The sequence below is a fragment of the Hylobates moloch genome, unplaced genomic scaffold (assembly GCF_009828535.3).
Source record: "Hylobates moloch isolate HMO894 unplaced genomic scaffold, HMol_V3 SCAFFOLD_3, whole genome shotgun sequence".
Classification (NCBI taxonomy): domain Eukaryota; kingdom Metazoa; phylum Chordata; class Mammalia; order Primates; family Hylobatidae; genus Hylobates; species Hylobates moloch.
Window position 1 is genome coordinate 47,838,868 of NW_026652278.1, and position 17,013 is coordinate 47,855,880.

At 36.1% G+C, this 17,013-nt stretch overlaps 1 protein-coding gene across 2 annotated transcripts in view; it reads left to right on the top strand.

Annotated features, from left to right (window-relative positions):
- Window positions 1–17,013, top strand: part of PRKG1 (protein kinase cGMP-dependent 1) — a 1,338,496-nt gene that overhangs the window by 837,114 nt on the left and 484,369 nt on the right. For both annotated transcript variants that reach the window (XM_058436250.1, XM_032137641.2), the window contains exon 4: window positions 2,808–2,913. In XM_058436250.1, the coding sequence (XP_058292233.1) occupies window positions 2,808–2,913 (106 nt within the window). The remainder of the gene's footprint in view (window positions 1–2,807; window positions 2,914–17,013) is intronic.

Here is a 17,013-nt window from a genome sequence, read left to right on the forward strand (position 1 = left end):
CTCAATGTACGTGTGTATTTAGAGGTCTCAGAGTAATGGGAGTTTATTTTCTACTGAGTGGGATGTATGTGACCCTAACCTGAGAAAATGATACACATTTCAGCAAAGAATTTTAGATATATACTTGAACAAAACGGAAAATCACTTCCCAGCACTGTCTCAGCTTTATACCCTTTAGACTTAAATGTTCAACAGTAATCATCATGAAAATCACAGGAATTGTATTTGTGAAATACTTATTCCCTACAGAGATTAACACATCACTTAAGATCAAAGGTGAATGAAGAGATATATTTTTGAATGGTCTCTGTAAGTTATGGAAGCAATAGATTTACACTCCAGCAGGCTAGTTAAAAAGCAAGATGTTAATCACAACTCTAATATAACCATGTTTTTGATAATAAGTCAAGGTGATTATTAGTCATGCTTGTCCATCTGTAAAAAGCTGACTTGACTAATATGTATGTTGGCCAAAGCTAAATATAAAAAAGGTTTAGGTATCATGCCCAAGGTCATGGACAAATTTGCAATCTCATCAAGCCATGTTTATTATCATGCAAAATATCTGAACTACAGTTTTACCTAGAGACATTTTAATAGCCCATGTAAACAGGAACCAAAAAGTAAAATGAAATTATTGAATTCTGTCAATTTATTTTTTTAAAGTCATTTTTCAAGACATAGATAATGAAATCTGATACATTCAGTTTAGATATTTTGATGGGCATCAGACGCTACGTAGGCTTAAATTATTTTGTGGGTTTTTTGCAGGTGAACTTCATGTCCATAAAGTTTATTAACAAATTTGCCTAATGCCTACCAAATGAAATGCTAATTTCTAGTGGAGGAGCAGAGATTATAAGAGATGAGACAGGGACTTTTCTCTGAAGGAATATACAAATTTATATAAGGAAACATGATACAGACCTAGGAGAGAAATAACAATATTAACACATGCTAAGCACCAAGGAGAGAAACAGATAGAAAAAAGCAGCAATTCATAGGACAGGAAGGGACCAGGGTCAATGCCTGGGCTTGAGGTGCGAATTCAGATTTAAAATTCTGCAGATCGCTTGGCCACAGTAAATACGTGTGCATGTGCATGCATTACCCCCAAACCATGCAGCAACACTACGGAAATCTCAGCCATTTCAGTCTCTTTTCCTGGTAGACTCCTCAGCTCATTTCCAACTGTGCTCTTGTTTATGTACTTTCCCCACCCAGTTACTCTTTGCCCACCTCTTTTGTAGCTCAACTCCCACCACTTTTTAAGGTCCCACTTCCTGTTCCAACTCTTAGGAATCCTCTCCTGATTTCCCAAGTTCTTCGTGGCTATATCATCCAGTCTTACTATTTGTCTCCAGTAAAAGGGTATTGTGGAAAAGAGTCTGGAGGCAGCAGATGTATTAGAATCTGGCTGACATATACGTGCACTACCTTTGTTTTTGATGAAGTGTCATTTGTAAAAAACATTTAGAATGGAGCCATGCACACGCAAGTTCCGGCTGCTTTGTTCTATTTCTACTTCAGTGAGCATGTTTTGTTTTTTCTTTAATATAGAGTTGGCCAAGGGAGGAGTCATATTCTAGTTTTGCAGCTTAAATTTTGCAAGAAAAAAATAGATACAATTCAAAGACGGGTTTACTCTGGAGTACAATATTCATTCCTCTTATCTTCCTTCTCCCCTGTTCCTTTGTGTGTAACTTCTAGCTCCTCCCCACAAGGCACACACATGTCCTAATTCCTCTGATAACATTTTTTCTCCTCCTTCACTCCCAAATCATGATCCATCACATTCACTGGGCTTAGTCTTGAGAACTGTGAGGCAGAGAGAATTGCACTCTTCTGTCTTTCTATGTTTGGCTCAATTAACTATATCCTGGCCCTATTCAAAGCCCTTCCTCAGACTACATACCCCATGACTATGATATATGAATTGTTTTTTTTTAGTTCATTTGCTAGCTTAAAATATTTTATATCATGAACATTTGAAAACATATATAAAAGTAAAGAGAATAATAAATCTCTCATATGCCATCACACCAATATAATAACCAAGATTTTTAATGTGCTCATTTTAAAAGTGTCACACACTGTAACATTTGTCTTTTAAACTTCTCTTAGTCATGTGCTTAATAGATCAAATGGTGAAGTTGTGGGGTATTCAGCTTCAACATTTAATTATGCATTGTCAAAGATAGTGGTGCATAAGAGAATAAATTAAAATTCAACAAACATGTCTACTAAAACTACCACGTGGCAACTTTGGGCACAGATTTCAATTTGTAAAACGAGCTTTGTGTGGAAGTCATTGTGTAACTATTATTTCTGTTATATAAATTCTCCCCTAAGCCTGAAAGTTGAAATTTTACTTCTACTTTTTATAATTAAAATATTGTCATATGAGTCATTAACACCATGCTGGGTGATTACTAGGGTTTATTATTACTTGTGAACCTCTTTTTTCTTCGCGCTATTTTCTTCATATATAGGCTCGAATTACAAAATACTTTCTATGTGGGTTTAGACACTATCAACCCCCAAGGGTCATAGAGCAAGGGCAACAGGAATCTTCCTAGTAGGTAATAATGCTAGTATGGAAAATTATGAACTACATTTTGCCTGTAAACATATAGGACTTTTTTAATGAAATGGGATAGCATTGTGATATTAGCTTTAAATGTTTGTAAAAAGTCAATCATTTTCATGCTTCTCATGAATAGCTCATCTCCTTTGCAGGATGTTGTTCACAGTTGAAATTCTCTGATTAATTTTTCCCTGTTTGTTTCCCTTTTATTTTTCTCCAGCTCTTGTAAATGTAAAACTCTGGGCCATTGATCGACAATGTTTTCAAACAATAATGATGAGGACAGGACTCATCAAGCATACCGAGTATATGGAATTTTTAAAAAGGTAGGATGCTTTCTTTTCTCTCGTGAGAGTGTTTACTTTCCTTTTAGCCTATTATCTGAAGTGCAGCACCCTGAAGACTTTTTGCCTTTCTCTCAGTCATAATAGTCTACAAATTTGTAGAGATGTAAGACTTCGAATAAGCTTTCTGGTGATAAATCTGTAGAGATGTAAGACTTCGAACAAGCTTCTTTATATTTCTGGTGCCATTTTGCATGACGTATGGTTAAGTCAGAACTTCAGAGTTTCATGACATGTACTAAGCCATTCTCTCATAGAAGTGAGCAACTCAGAGAAACAAATAAAAATGTGCTTGAACAAAAAAGGATATTGAATACATCTTCAACTATTTATTGGTTAATATATTTATGACACTTCTTCTAAACAGACTCACACTGTAAGGCTGAGTGAGTCATCTCTTGTGTGAGTTTCCATATGAAAGGTCAGATGACTAAGATGAAAAAGTTCCAAGAAATAGCTTATTATCCTTTAATCCTGAGCTCAATTTCCCAAATAAAATTCATTTTATGCTACAGTTCTGAAATATCAAAAGCTTTTCTTTCCTTTATATTATATATTATCATAATAACTCAATATAGGATGGACATTAGAATAAAAACCAGCTTTTTATTTCTTAGGAATACATTGCTACTCACTGAAATGAATTTTTTTGTCTCTAAGTTTATTTTAACGAAAATATATTATCTTATAATTGAAAAGAATATTGACAATTCTCATGACTTTTTAAAAAGCACTTATTTTTAAAATTACTTTTCTTTTGAAAACAGAGCCATTATTAAATAGTAATACACAAGTTATATGAGTATATAATGAGTATGCTGCTAATTAAGATTTCATTTTTGATAGGTAGAATGTTTAATTTTTTTGTTTTGCTTTTCATTTTTAGTGAATAAATTGTTAAAATGAAGCTAAAAGTCAAATTCACATTTTGCTTTAGTGATACATCTTAATAGGTATCTACTGAATTTTCTTAAGATGCCATTTTTAATATTCCTTACTTGGATATTTCTTGTGGTTAATTTATTTTCTTACTGCTTCATCTTTTATACATTTTTATTTCCATATAAGACCTTTTATAGTCATGCTAAAGGGGTAATACAATTCTAACTTGATATCAAGTAATAATATATTGAAAAATTACTGTCAGCAGGGTGTTGATTTTTTTTCTCAATGTGGTTGGACGAAGAAACACTTAGAAGAGGTAGAAATGTAAATTCCTATTTGAAATTTAATATAGTTTTCAAGGAAATTAAATTATTCAGGTGCTTTCTATATTGGGTGATATATATACGTATGTGTTGATATATATGTGTTTATATGTATGTTGTGTGTATGTGTGTGTATGATGAAAGATAGAGAGAGTGAATGAATATTCATTTTAAGCCTTAACTTACAGTTCAAGAGCTATTGATTTCTTCTGGTGCAGCTCTGATAAAGATCACAACTGGTAATCAATGAAATGCTAACCTATAGAAGACAGTCCATTATTCATCTCACATACCTAAGCGTTGGACACTTACGATGTTGATTTTAGCTTCCATAAGTTTGTTTTTCCAAGAAAATGGACTGAGTGCCAATGCTATCTCAAATGACTCTAACAAGAACTCTTTCTAGTGGCACTATTTCAGGAGATGGAGATGTCTCACTCTGTGTGCGTGCATGTGTTTCTGTGTGTGTGTGTTCAAATTCAAATCTTAAACAATAAAATTGGCTCTCCAAAGTAAGTGAACATTTTTTTTGGTCAGAATAGAGCTGGCAGAGTTTAACTGGCTGAATAAAAAAAGAGGTGGTTGCTGACTTGGATGTCACTTTCCATCTGGCTACTCCATAAAACATCAAGTTCACATTGTTTGTGAACGTAGGACTGGGCCGGGAGTCCAGAGAGGTGACAGGATGACCATCATTGCCTGAGGCCAGCTTTAATCTTCCTAAATTACAACTGTGACCAACTGGTTCTCTCTCTATAACTTTTTCAATGGCTCACAGTTCCTGTTGCATTATTTACAGCCTCATTAGTTGGACATTCAAGGCCCTCCTATAGCCAAAAACAGCAAGGTTTTTCGGCCTGGATTCTTCTCACTTCCTGCAAACCAAACAATTCCATGTACCCGTGCTTTCCCTGTGCTTTTTCACAGCACACTCCCTCTCTGCCTGCCCCTCTCTGCCTGCCGCTCTCCTCCATCACTGTCAATGTTCAAATCCTTCTCTGCTTTTTGGATCCAACTAAAAGCTGCCTTTCCATGTATACTTACCTCATTACACTGAGAAGTCACCTCTTCCCTCCTCTGGAACTTCATCTCTGCCATGTGTTTTATTGTCTGCTTTGTTTTCTCATAATTTGACCTTAAGCTTATTTCTACTTCTAGACTATAAGCTGTTTAGAACTAGGGTTATGTCTTAAATATCTTTGTATTCTTCTTTGGCACAAAACTTACTGCTTTGTAGATAGGCACTTTATAGAACAGTGAGTACAGAGCCAGTACATAATTTTCAGCACTCATTGAAGAATGAAAATCAGGACCTCTTTCAAAAATTGATAAAAAATTAAAGACCTTCCCAGCACAGCATTAAATCAAATGTAGGAACCTTGTAAGTGCAGGTCCTATGCTTCGGTACAAGTCACACATCCATGAAGCCATGTAGGGGTGGAAAGGGTACCATCCCTTTTCTCTCCATTGTGAGGGTCATGGATGACACACTTATATAAAAAGACAGGATAACAAGAGAAAGGCATTACAGATTTATTTAATTAAAGATTAAGGGGCCGGGCGCGGTGGCTCACGCTTGTAATCCCAGCACTTTGGGAGGCCGAGGCGGGCGGATCACGAGGTCAGGAGATCGAGACCATGGTGAAACCCCGTCTCTACTAAAAATACAAAAAAATTAGCCGGGCGTGGTGGTGGGCGCCTGTAGTCCCAGCTACTCGGAGAGGCTGAGGCAGGAGAATGGCATGAACCTGGGAGGCAGAGCTTGCAGCGAGCTGGGATTGCGCCACAGCACTCCAGCCTGGGCGACAGAGCGAGACTCCGTCTCAAAAAAAAAAAAAAAGATGACACAGGAGCCTTCTGAATGAAGTCCTGACGATACAGGGGAAAACTGCATTTTTATGCTTAGGTTTAATGAAGAATGGGCAGCGACAGAATTGTGCTTGAATGAAAGGAGTGTGCTCTAATGATAGTGGCCTAAGTGAGGAAAACTAGCAAGGCTTGTCTGTTCAGATTCTTCTTGGCCTCTCTGTTGTAGCATTTCTTCCTTCCAGGTATGAGGTTGGACTCCTTTGGAATGAGAATCTTAATTTCTGTATGACAGCTGTCAAACAGAAAAGCAGGGGAAGGTTAAAATAATATTTTTAGGCTTTATGGATGGCTTTTGGGGGAAAAAGGAGTCTGTCTCTCTGACCTGCTTTGGGGAAGAGGAATTCTAGTTTCTATGGCTTGCGTCAGGGGAGAATGAGAAGCCAGAGATAGGAGGCAGGAGAAGGTCCGAAAGAAAGGACTTCTGAGGCCTTCCTTTGGAGTGTGTTTTTCTGAGCTCCAAAAGCTAGAAGAGTGAATAATATTAATTCCTTCTTCACATCCCCAGGTTAGCTATACTTGGTACCATTTATTTTTCAAGGCTATTAAGAGATGGCATAATCACCTCAATGGTAGATACTATAAAAAACTCAGAAGACCAAAATTAATTGTTTTACTGTAACTTCATAATTACTTTTATCTCCCTGTTTGTTGTTGCTCTTTAAAAAATTTTCTTATCTTTCTTTTACATCATATAAAACTTTAAAGTTTTTTTTTTTTTTTTTATAGTCAAGCCAATCCACTTTTTTCTTTCTGACTTCGGCTGGGTATAGTGGCTCAGGCCTGTAATCCCAGCACTTTGAGAGGCCTAAGTGGGCAGATTGTTTGAGCTCAGGAGTTCGAAACCAGCTTGGTCAACATGGTGCAACCCTGTCTCTGCAAAAAATAGAAAAATAGAAAAATTACCAGGTGCAGTGGCATGTGCCTGTGGTCCCAGCTACTCAGGAGGCTGAGGTGGGAGGATCACTTGGGCCTGGTAGGTTGAGGCTGCAGTGAGCTCAAATCCCACCACTGCCTTCCAGTCTGGGCAACAGAGAGAGACCCTGTCTCAAAAAACAAAAACAGAAACATCACTGCATGTATAGGAAGGCTTACTTAACATTACAAAAATATTGACTTTAAGTGCTTTAAAGCAGTCTGTGAAGAGGGCGATGTTTGCTAAATAAAACTTGCATCTACATTTTTCTGTTATAGATACCTTATACTTTATACTTTGTAAATGAGTTAAAGGGGTAAAGCAATGGCGATGTTATTAAAAAAATGAAAACTCTAGCAAAGGATCATGCAAATTATCAGAGTTCTTTTCGGTAGGGGTCTCTGTTGTACATCCCAATGCCTTCCCAACTGAGGAATTTCAGGAGCTGCCACAGGCTAAAAAATGAGTGGCTCTCTATCATTTCTTATCTTGCCGTGCCACTGTTTCTCCTCATTTTTCTGAATAAACACGTAAGTTTGGAGGAGGAGAAAAGGGGACACACCAGGCATATAAATGCACTGCTAACAAGCAAGAGTTTTTCTTTATTGTCAAAGTTGGGTTTTATTTTTATTCCATTGTATTTACCCATTTTGTAACTCCCAGTCATGTGGTTTGGCCTCCTCTTTGCTATTAGATGCCACATCAAACTGTGATTCTGGCTCTTTAATTCTATTTAGTCATTTCTCTTTTGTGCCTGTATTTCAGACTCCCTGATGTAAACACAGATGTTTCTATCCAGATCATAGAAAAAAAAAAAAAAAAAAGGTATTCAAAGGGCAGTGCTACTAAGCATGGCATAATTGCTATAAGTCAAACCATGATTTTTCCAGTTGCCAGCATTGTCTGTCATCTTTGGCTACTAAAAACTACTGTTGTTTTTAAGACAGATTCTGAAAAATGAGCCAAATAACTGCCAGAGTTAATTTGTGTTGCTTTTTCTCTGAGCATATTCTCTGTTACTGCTATTAACACTGGTATTTATACCCAGAGGAGCATTAGTATGTAGCTGTGTGACCATTGGGGTTTACGTGTAGAAACTAGGTTTTCTTTTGTCCCCAAACTATGAAGCTGATGAAGACAATGATAATGGTGGACGCTGATTTATATTACTTGCTTCACTGACAAATCAGAGAGACGGCAGGGGCTTTTTGGAATTTAAGCTACACAGTAGATCCTGTTCACCCTCAGAAAATATTTTCTTTATCCACTTGGTAAGACAGATGTGCTCATGTCATCCCTCTTGCATTAAACCTTTCCATATCTTCCCATCACTCCTAGGAGAAAGCCTACCTAGTTCTTACCATTGTCTTCCAAGCCCTGCCTGCCCCAACACTGCTCACTCTCCATCTTCTCCTTCTTTATTCTCTCATCCTCTCTTGTCCCAGTCACAGGTACTCTTTCATCTCCTTAGATGCTCCATGGCCCCTCTTAATAAAGATTATCTCAAGAGACTCCCCTCCATTTGAATGGATGCATTTCCAGAGTGATCTAAGATGTGATGACACATCAAGTATGCCTGCCATAGTGGAAAATAGAATCTGATATCTCTCAAAACTCTTATAAATGTCTGATTTCCCTTCCTTGAGTTGAATCGGGGCAATAATAGTATTCACCACTGAGCTTTACATTATATTTTCAATACAAATAATTGTAAAGTTCACAGACTTTGAAGATTTTTGGTGATAATTTGGTTCCCACCTGACTTTCCAACTGTTAAAGAACTTTAAGGTGTTGTTCAATTTTAAAAGTACTTATTATACGGTTTGGCCCCTTTTAACCAGAAGGGTAAATCTTTGCCAGGAAGCCCTCATTACTGGGAGGTGGTTTATAACCAAAGTCCAAAACTGATGTCGCTCTATGGGGGCCTTGTAGCATCCGTATACAAAGGATCAAGATGATGGGTGGGCCCTTGGCAAGTCATAGAGCTGCTTTGATGATCCCTCCTTATTCCATAATTTCCATTCTAAAAATCCTGCCAGATTTTAGTGCTGTGTAAAGCTTCCTTATTCTTTATCTCCATTACTAGGGAGTGAGCCCCAAGTCCACATGTGCTTTTCCCTTATTCTCTAAAACAATAATGCTTATATATATATATATATATATCCAACATATTGTTAAATAAATATGCTACCTATTTATATATACATATTATGAATGTAAGTGATCTTCCCTTAAAAAAAGTATGACTTTGTTATTGAAACTTTATACTTTCATTTGATATCAGAATGGCCTTGACTAGGAAGACAATTTTATGTTGAGATCACCCCTTGACTTCTGCCTATGGGCCATATTTCAACCAAACTTTTCTGAAACTTCTGTTTAATTGCTTTACATTTTTCTCATTTTGTGGTTTCTGCCTCACCTGCCACTGGACGGGATCTACATAATGATGCATCATCACCTCTGTGGTCTGATGAATCAACAAGGATTAAATGATTTTAGATTTAGAAAAATCTAAGATGTGATGTCATTTAATTTCTCTGCACATTTTATAGCTGAAGCAACTAAGTCTCAAAGAGGCCAAAATAAGCTCATACCCAGTAAAAAACAGAGCTTAGACTAAAACTCAGTTTTCTGAATCTCTAGCCTGAGTATTACACCTTACCTAGACTCTAGTTCATAGTTTGTTTTCTAATGGCAGCTCCCTACTACAGTAAACTCAAGTGAGGGTAGTTTAGTAATATTTTCATTGTTCCTTTCCACAAAGGCAACTTACTTAGGTTATTAATTCAATATTATATAAACTTTTGTCTATATTCTAACTATATACCTTTATTTTCAATCTTTTAGAAATAAAATTTCTAAAGCCCTTACAAGCTTTTCCTTCTTTGATCCAATTTAAAAATCTGGTTTCATTTTTTAAATAACTTAATCCAACAGGCACTTTATTTTGATATTTTAATTGTATTTTATCATATTTGTAAAAGTGTAGTCAGGGAGAGAATTAGAGTTTGTTGAGTAGAATACAAAGTTGTGAGGAGTGTGAAAGTTTATTCATTCTACTGATGAGAGAACTGGGCCTAGATCAGTGAGGAGAGCTGCCTCACATCAGCTGGAAAATTGCTAATCAAATGATCGCTGTGCCTCGGCAAGTCTGAAATTTTACTATCCTAGAATATCACCTTTGTTTTGTTCAAAATCTTCAAGGTAAAATTGCCCACAATGTTGACTAAACATATGTCCTAGTGTTTTTGCCTTTCCTATAGGATATTCTGTGAAGATCTTGCCTAAGTTGTCATATCCTCTAAGGAAAGAGAAAGTAACTGCACAGAGATGCCCTTGTAATATCCATTTTTAATGATAGATTTGGAATGCGGCCAGAAAATGTGCATTTTTAAGTTCTCAGCTGATGCTCATGCAGCTAGTCTGGAGATCATTCTTGGAGAACCACTTATCTAGGACATAAGATGAAAGTACAAAATATATTTCAAATATTTTAAGTATTTGTATGACTTATTAATATGAAGAGTGCCTGTGTTTAAATCCTGGTTTCACCATTTATAGGTATATGATAGGTTGGTGCAAGAGTAATTGCAGTTTTGACTATGAATTTTAAATCATTATAACTAGGCTCAAACACATCTTTATTTATCAAAATAGGAACCATTACAATCAACACATTTTTGCCAATGAGAAATAAGCTTGTTTATTCCTGTAGCATAAAAATCCATGCTTAGGGATTTGACAAACTCTTGGGAAAGCATTTTCTGCGTCCTGCTGGTTGTGGAAGCATTTTCTCTGCAAAAAGTTGTCGAGATGCTTAAAGAAATGGTAGTCAGTTGACAAGAGGTCAGGTGAATACGGCAGACATGGCAAAACTTCTTAGCCCAATTCATTCAACTTTTGAAACATTGGTTGTGCGATGCTTGGGCAGGCGTTGCATGGAGAAGAATCGGGCCCTTTTTGTTGACCAATGCCAGCTGCAGGCATTGCAGTTTTCAGTGCATCTCATCGATTTGCTAAGTGTACTTCTCAGATGTAATGGTTATGCCAGGATTCAGAAAGCTGCAGTGGATCAGACTGGCAGCAGACCACCACCAAGTGACCATGACTTTTTTTGGTGCAAGTTTGCTTTGGGAAGTGCTTTGGAGCTTTTTCTTTGTCCAGCCACTGAGCTGATCATCACTGGTTGCTGGAAAAAATCCACTATTCATTTCATGTCACGAACCAATTCGAGAAATGCTTCGTTGTTGTTGCACAGAATAAGAGAAGACGACACTTCAAAATGACGATTTTTTTTTTCTCTCAGCTCATGAGGCACCCAGTTATTGATCTTTTTCACCTTTCCAATTTGCTCCAAATGACAAATGACTGTTGAGTTTTTTGGCAAGTTCTTGTGTAGTTGTAAGAGGATCAGCTTAGATGATTGCTGTCAACTGGTCCTTGTCAACTTCCGATGGCTAGCCACTATGTTCTTCATCTTCAAGGTTCTCCTCTCCTTTGCAAAACTTCTTGAAACACCACTGCACTGTACATTCATTAGCAGTTTCTGGGCCAAATGTGTTGTTGACGTTTCAAGTTGTCTCTGCTGCTTTGGGAACCACTTCAAACTCAAATAAGAAAAATCTTTTGAATTTGCTTTTTGTCTAACATCATTTCCATAGTCTAAAATAAGCATAAAATAAACAGCAAGTAATAAGCCATTAGCACAAAAGCATAAAGTAATAAGCTATTAGCAAAAAGACATAAAGTAATAAGTCATTAGCAAAAAAGCGTAAAATGATGTATAACATAACCACATTTATTTAAGAATGTATTCCAATATCAAATGGCAAATTTCAACAATGCCGAAACTTCAATTACATTTGCACCAACCTAATATAATCATAGGCAAGATTCTTTACATTTAGGCACAGTAAAAAACGTAGTAAACCCCCCCACTATCAAGGACCATAATTAGAAATAAACAAAATAATATGTTAGTAAAAATTTATTGAGTGTGTGCCAAGCCATGTTCAAAATGCTGTAGATGTATTAACTTATTCTCAACAAAAATTCGTAAAGTAAGTACTATTATAACATCATTTCCATTTTACAGATAAGAATACTAAGGCCAAACAGATAAAGAAAACTACACAGGTATTCAGGGTAGAGCCAGTGTCTATAGAACTGATACTCTTAAACTCCACCCTCTACTGCCTCAACAAATTCTGGATACCCAAATATTAGTCCCTGCACATTGTTGTCCTTCTCATTAAATTGGCATTTACTTAGCCTGGAGATTTCAGCCATAGGTTGATTTTGTTCTTGGAGTACCTGGGTTTCCTATTCACTATATTTTTCTCTCTCAGTTCCCTCCTCCCAAACCTCAGTAGTATTTTCCCTTCCTCTCACCCCTCTAGAATATATTCTCAAAACAATGCTCAGTAATAGCTTAAGAGCTATCACTTTAAACAAGTGACAGTGTCTTAGAATTACATAGGCTCAGTGAAGGGGCTTTCAGTTGTTTGGAAACCCACCACCTGTACATAAGCAGACACCATGATTTCTAAAACAAATATGAAATGACTTACAACTCAGGATCAGTGTCTTCTGCAGACATTCGGACACTGCATTTCTGGTTCTTTTTTAACCTCCTGCCTTTGAGCTCCTCAAGTACAGGTTGTAGTCTATAAGTGGGACCTGTTCTTGCTTAGGCTATGCTCTGTGATCTTTTAAGGAATTGAACTGTTTGGACATATACAAAGTATCTTTTGTACACTTCAGCCTGAACAAATGAAGATGCCACTTTTTGGGCACAAATTATATAAAATACAAAATATTGTCAAATATTTTGTATTATATAAAATACAAAATATTGTCACAAAATACAAAAAATTGTGATCTCAGTTTGTAGAGATCACAATTCTGGGAAATTAAAATAATGATTTCCCTTTCCCCAGATTTTTCTTCTATCATTTACAAAAAGAGATGGGAAAGAGAAGGTGCATATTAAAACAATTTGGGGGCTGTTAGAACTTAATTTTTTTTGTTTGTTTTTTAAGACTCAATGACAGACAGACCTATTGAGCTCTTAAGCTTTGAGCTTTAATAGAGCTTTTCTAGAAGATTGCGAAACTTGCATTAGAATTGAGCTTGACAAAGCTGGTATAGTTTTAATTTGAAAGGAAATATTGGGAAGAATAAATTAAAAGGCACTTTCTCACCCCATTTTCAAGTTGGTTTGCTCACAGACCATTTTGTGGTAGCAGATTCATTCTCATTAACGATGACACAAGGGGCAGGTAAATCTAAAAGTGGCCATTAATTTTATGTTGTCATCTAGCATTTGCACAAATGTCTCCATGTTGATCCATTTTTTATTAAAAAAAAGAAAGACAATGTGATCTCAGATATTTGCATAATTATAGGCTAATTTTTAAAAAATTATTCATCTGCACATTTCATATTGGTACTTTCACCTCCATATGTGTAAGTTTTTCCTACTTCTTGCAAATAATTAATAAGACAGTTGGTTATATTTGTGGTAAAATCTTCCACTTGAGTCAGTAATGAATCTCTCACAGATAAGTCCTGTTTAGTCCAAGAAAAGACTAAGTCCTCGGCTAAGGGACTTAATAAATTGATTCATTGTGCTGGCCTCTCCCTGAGCCTGGGTTAAGAGGGATGAGTCTCTTTAAGGACTGTAGACAGCTTTTCCTCACTATCTCCATGAGAATTCTTTCTTGAAACTCTGGAATTTCAAAAATCTAAAACAGTGTGACAAAGCAGTTTAATATTCCTCTAGCCTGTTGTAGCTTTGAACCTTATAAATAGTTCCTGTAGTAAGGCTTATTTTATTTCTGTATCATCCAGATTGAGCCTAATAACAGTTCCATGCTTGTAAAATGTTTTGTACACAAAGGATTAGTGCATCTGGGAGTGAGTTCTTTTCCATAAGGAAAACTATTCTGTAACGAACAAATTCAGAAAGAATCCATGAGTTATAGGGAAAAATTAAGAAGGGTGGTCTTCTGGGATCCTAGCAACATAGATTTCTCTGCTTGATATAGAAACCCACTTCCTCATAGTTGGAGAGAAATCTGATAGAGAATCAGAAGTGGGAATGAAAAAATACTGCTGAGGCACAAAATAAATACTAGGGCAATTTAGACAAAGAAAGCATCTTAGTGTGTACATTTTATCTGTCCTGAGAAGAGGCCAGTACGTCAGTTTGTCAGTTGAAAAAAAGCACGAAAAAGGCGGAATTAGCATTATAGGTCCTTTTTTGTTTGTTTGTTTTTGGTTTTGGCTTGGAATAAAGTTAATCATAATTTATTTATCAATATGATTTGACCAAGGCGAACTCTTAATGGACAGCTTAGAATCTGGCTGTTGGGCAGCATGGGTGTCTATGAATCTGAAAATCCTGATATTCTGACTCTTTCTAGGGTGCAGGGAAAGCAGCCCCTGGAAAGGGAAGCCCTTAGAGGCAGCGTGAGCACAATGCTTCACAGCACAACTAGGGGCTTTGTTGTGAACACTCCCTTTACCAAACCCAGTATGAGTGTCTTCAAAGCAGTGACGGAGAGCAAGGGAAATCCAAAACTCAAACAGAATAAGCTGGCACCTGCCTCCTTACACACATTATTATCTCACCTAATTTTGACAGCTCCCTTAAGAAAGTTAATCATAATTTATTTACCAATATGATTTTACCAAGGCATTTCCATTTTACTGAGGCAGTAACTAGAGTCATGAAAATTAGCAATTTCCCAGCATCGGTAATGAATCTCACACAGATAAGCCCTGTTTCATCCAAGAAAAGACTAAGTCCTTGGCTAAGAGACTTAATGCATTGATTCATTATACTAGCCTCTCCCTGAGCCTGGGTTTGGATTTAAAACCAGGTCCAATCCAAAAATCCTCATTCTGTTAATTTATCAGGCCAGTTTCCTGTAAATGGGTAATGTCAGAGGAAGAATAATAGAACAAATATTTTAAAATTTTTTATAGAATAAAAAAAGTAATGTCAATTGGTGAATATGTGAAAAAATCATTACAAATATAATGAAAAACATTCCTTGGAAGTGCGTTTCTATAAACATTTCAATTCATGGAAAAGTTCCTAGCATATAATTTTGGCACGTCTGTGTGTGTGTGTGTGTGTGTGTGTATGTGTGTGTGTGTAATCATCCATCCATAGTTAAATCTGAGGTTTTTAAAAGTAATTTCAAAACAGAGGAGAGAGGATTTTTTCTTTGAGCTCTAATAATGATGTAATTTTATTATTTGTGCGTATATAATAAGTGATAGAATATTTATGCTAAAGCCCAGAATTCCAATTAAGCAGCACAATTTTAGTTATTTTATAAATACATATAGAGTGTTTAAAATTATTCAGTACTTTTCAAGCAATTGAATAAATACTGTTTTCCCTGGTGGCTGGAAGGGGTCCAATGGGTAAATATTGTATTTCATGTTTGGGAAAAACTACGTTAAGTGCTCTAGTTTGTTGTGCAAACAAAGAGAAATCAAAGTTGCCTTGCAGGATGGATTTGCTTGTTTTATTTTTTAAAGAAATTAAATACATAAATAAATCTAACAGGAGCACAGCCAAGAAAGCAAGAAAAGAAATATTAAAATTTAAGAATTTTAATTCCACAGAATTCTAAATTCTTACAAATTTTGACTTTAGGTTGGTTTTATGTGCGTTGAACTCTGTATACTTAGCATTGCTTCTTGAAATTAGGTCTTGGTGTTTGGGGCAGTAGGGCCCAAAGGAATGACAGATTTTGTTCTTATTTTTATTTTTTTTAAATTATACTTCAAGTTCTGCGATACATGTGCAGAACGTGCAGGTTTGTTACAATGGTATACATGTGCCATGGTGGTTTGCTGCACCCATCAACCACATTAGGTATTTCTCCTAATGCTATCCCTCCCCTAGCGCCCACCTCCCCCGACAGGCCCTGGTGTGTGAAGTTCCCCTCCCTGTGTCCATGTGTTCTCATTTTTAACTCCCACTTATGAATGAGAACATGCAGTGTTTGATTTTCTGTTCCTGTGTTAGTTTTCTGAGAATGATGGTTTCCAGCTTCATCCACATCCCTGCAAAGGACATGAACTCATCCTTTTTTACGGCTGCATAGTATTCCATGGTGTGTATATGCCACATTTTCTTTATCCAGTCTATCATTGATGAGCATTTGGGTTGGTTTCAAGTCTTTGCTATTGTGAACAGTGCTGCAATAAACATATGTGTTATTGTTATTTTTAATTTATGTTTCAATCTTGTCTGGATAAAAATGTGACAAAAGACTGTAGGACCAACCAATAAATGAGCATGAGAAGTAGTTAAATACTAAACAGCAAGAAGTTATTGACTTGTTTTCAGTTAATGAATATTATTCTAAATGATATTAATTTCATTTTTTCCTTTTCTTCTCTTTTCTTTCCTTCTCTCATTCACAATAAATCAATACATTCATATGTATAAATGTAGTCAATTGCTTCTTAAAGGTAAGACTTATGCATAAACAACAAGTGATCACTTTTTTTTTCATTTAAACTGGTATATTCTACTGTGTTAAATGTGTCCAATTCATATTTTAAGTCCTTTTGGACACCTATCTCAACAGGTGGAAGACAGTGTGCCAGAATGTAGTAGCAAGGATTGGGCCATCTGAAAATATGAAGAATTCTATACGGGACATATAGAATTAACCTACATCAGATTTTGTTATCGTATAGAAACACATCAAAATTAGCTTTTGTATTGGATAGGAAGTCAAACCAGTGCAAGAAGATTGGAGTCTCTTCTAGAATATTGTTTTAGAATTTATTTAGCCTACATTAAGGATATATTGTCTCACTAATGACAGTTCATCCAGAGAGTCTTCACGCTTTCTGACTCTTCAGAATTCTAACATCTAGTTAATTAGTCTTTCTAGCACTAAACGGTTTCTACTTAAATTCGAAGCCCCCTAATATAGACAAGAGATACTCTGTTTGATTACAAAAAAAAAATCAAACATGTCAGAAAAGAGATATTTTCTTTCTTTTACAAGTAGTGTTTCTTCTTTATAGCCCTTGTTAGATAGCTCTGACATC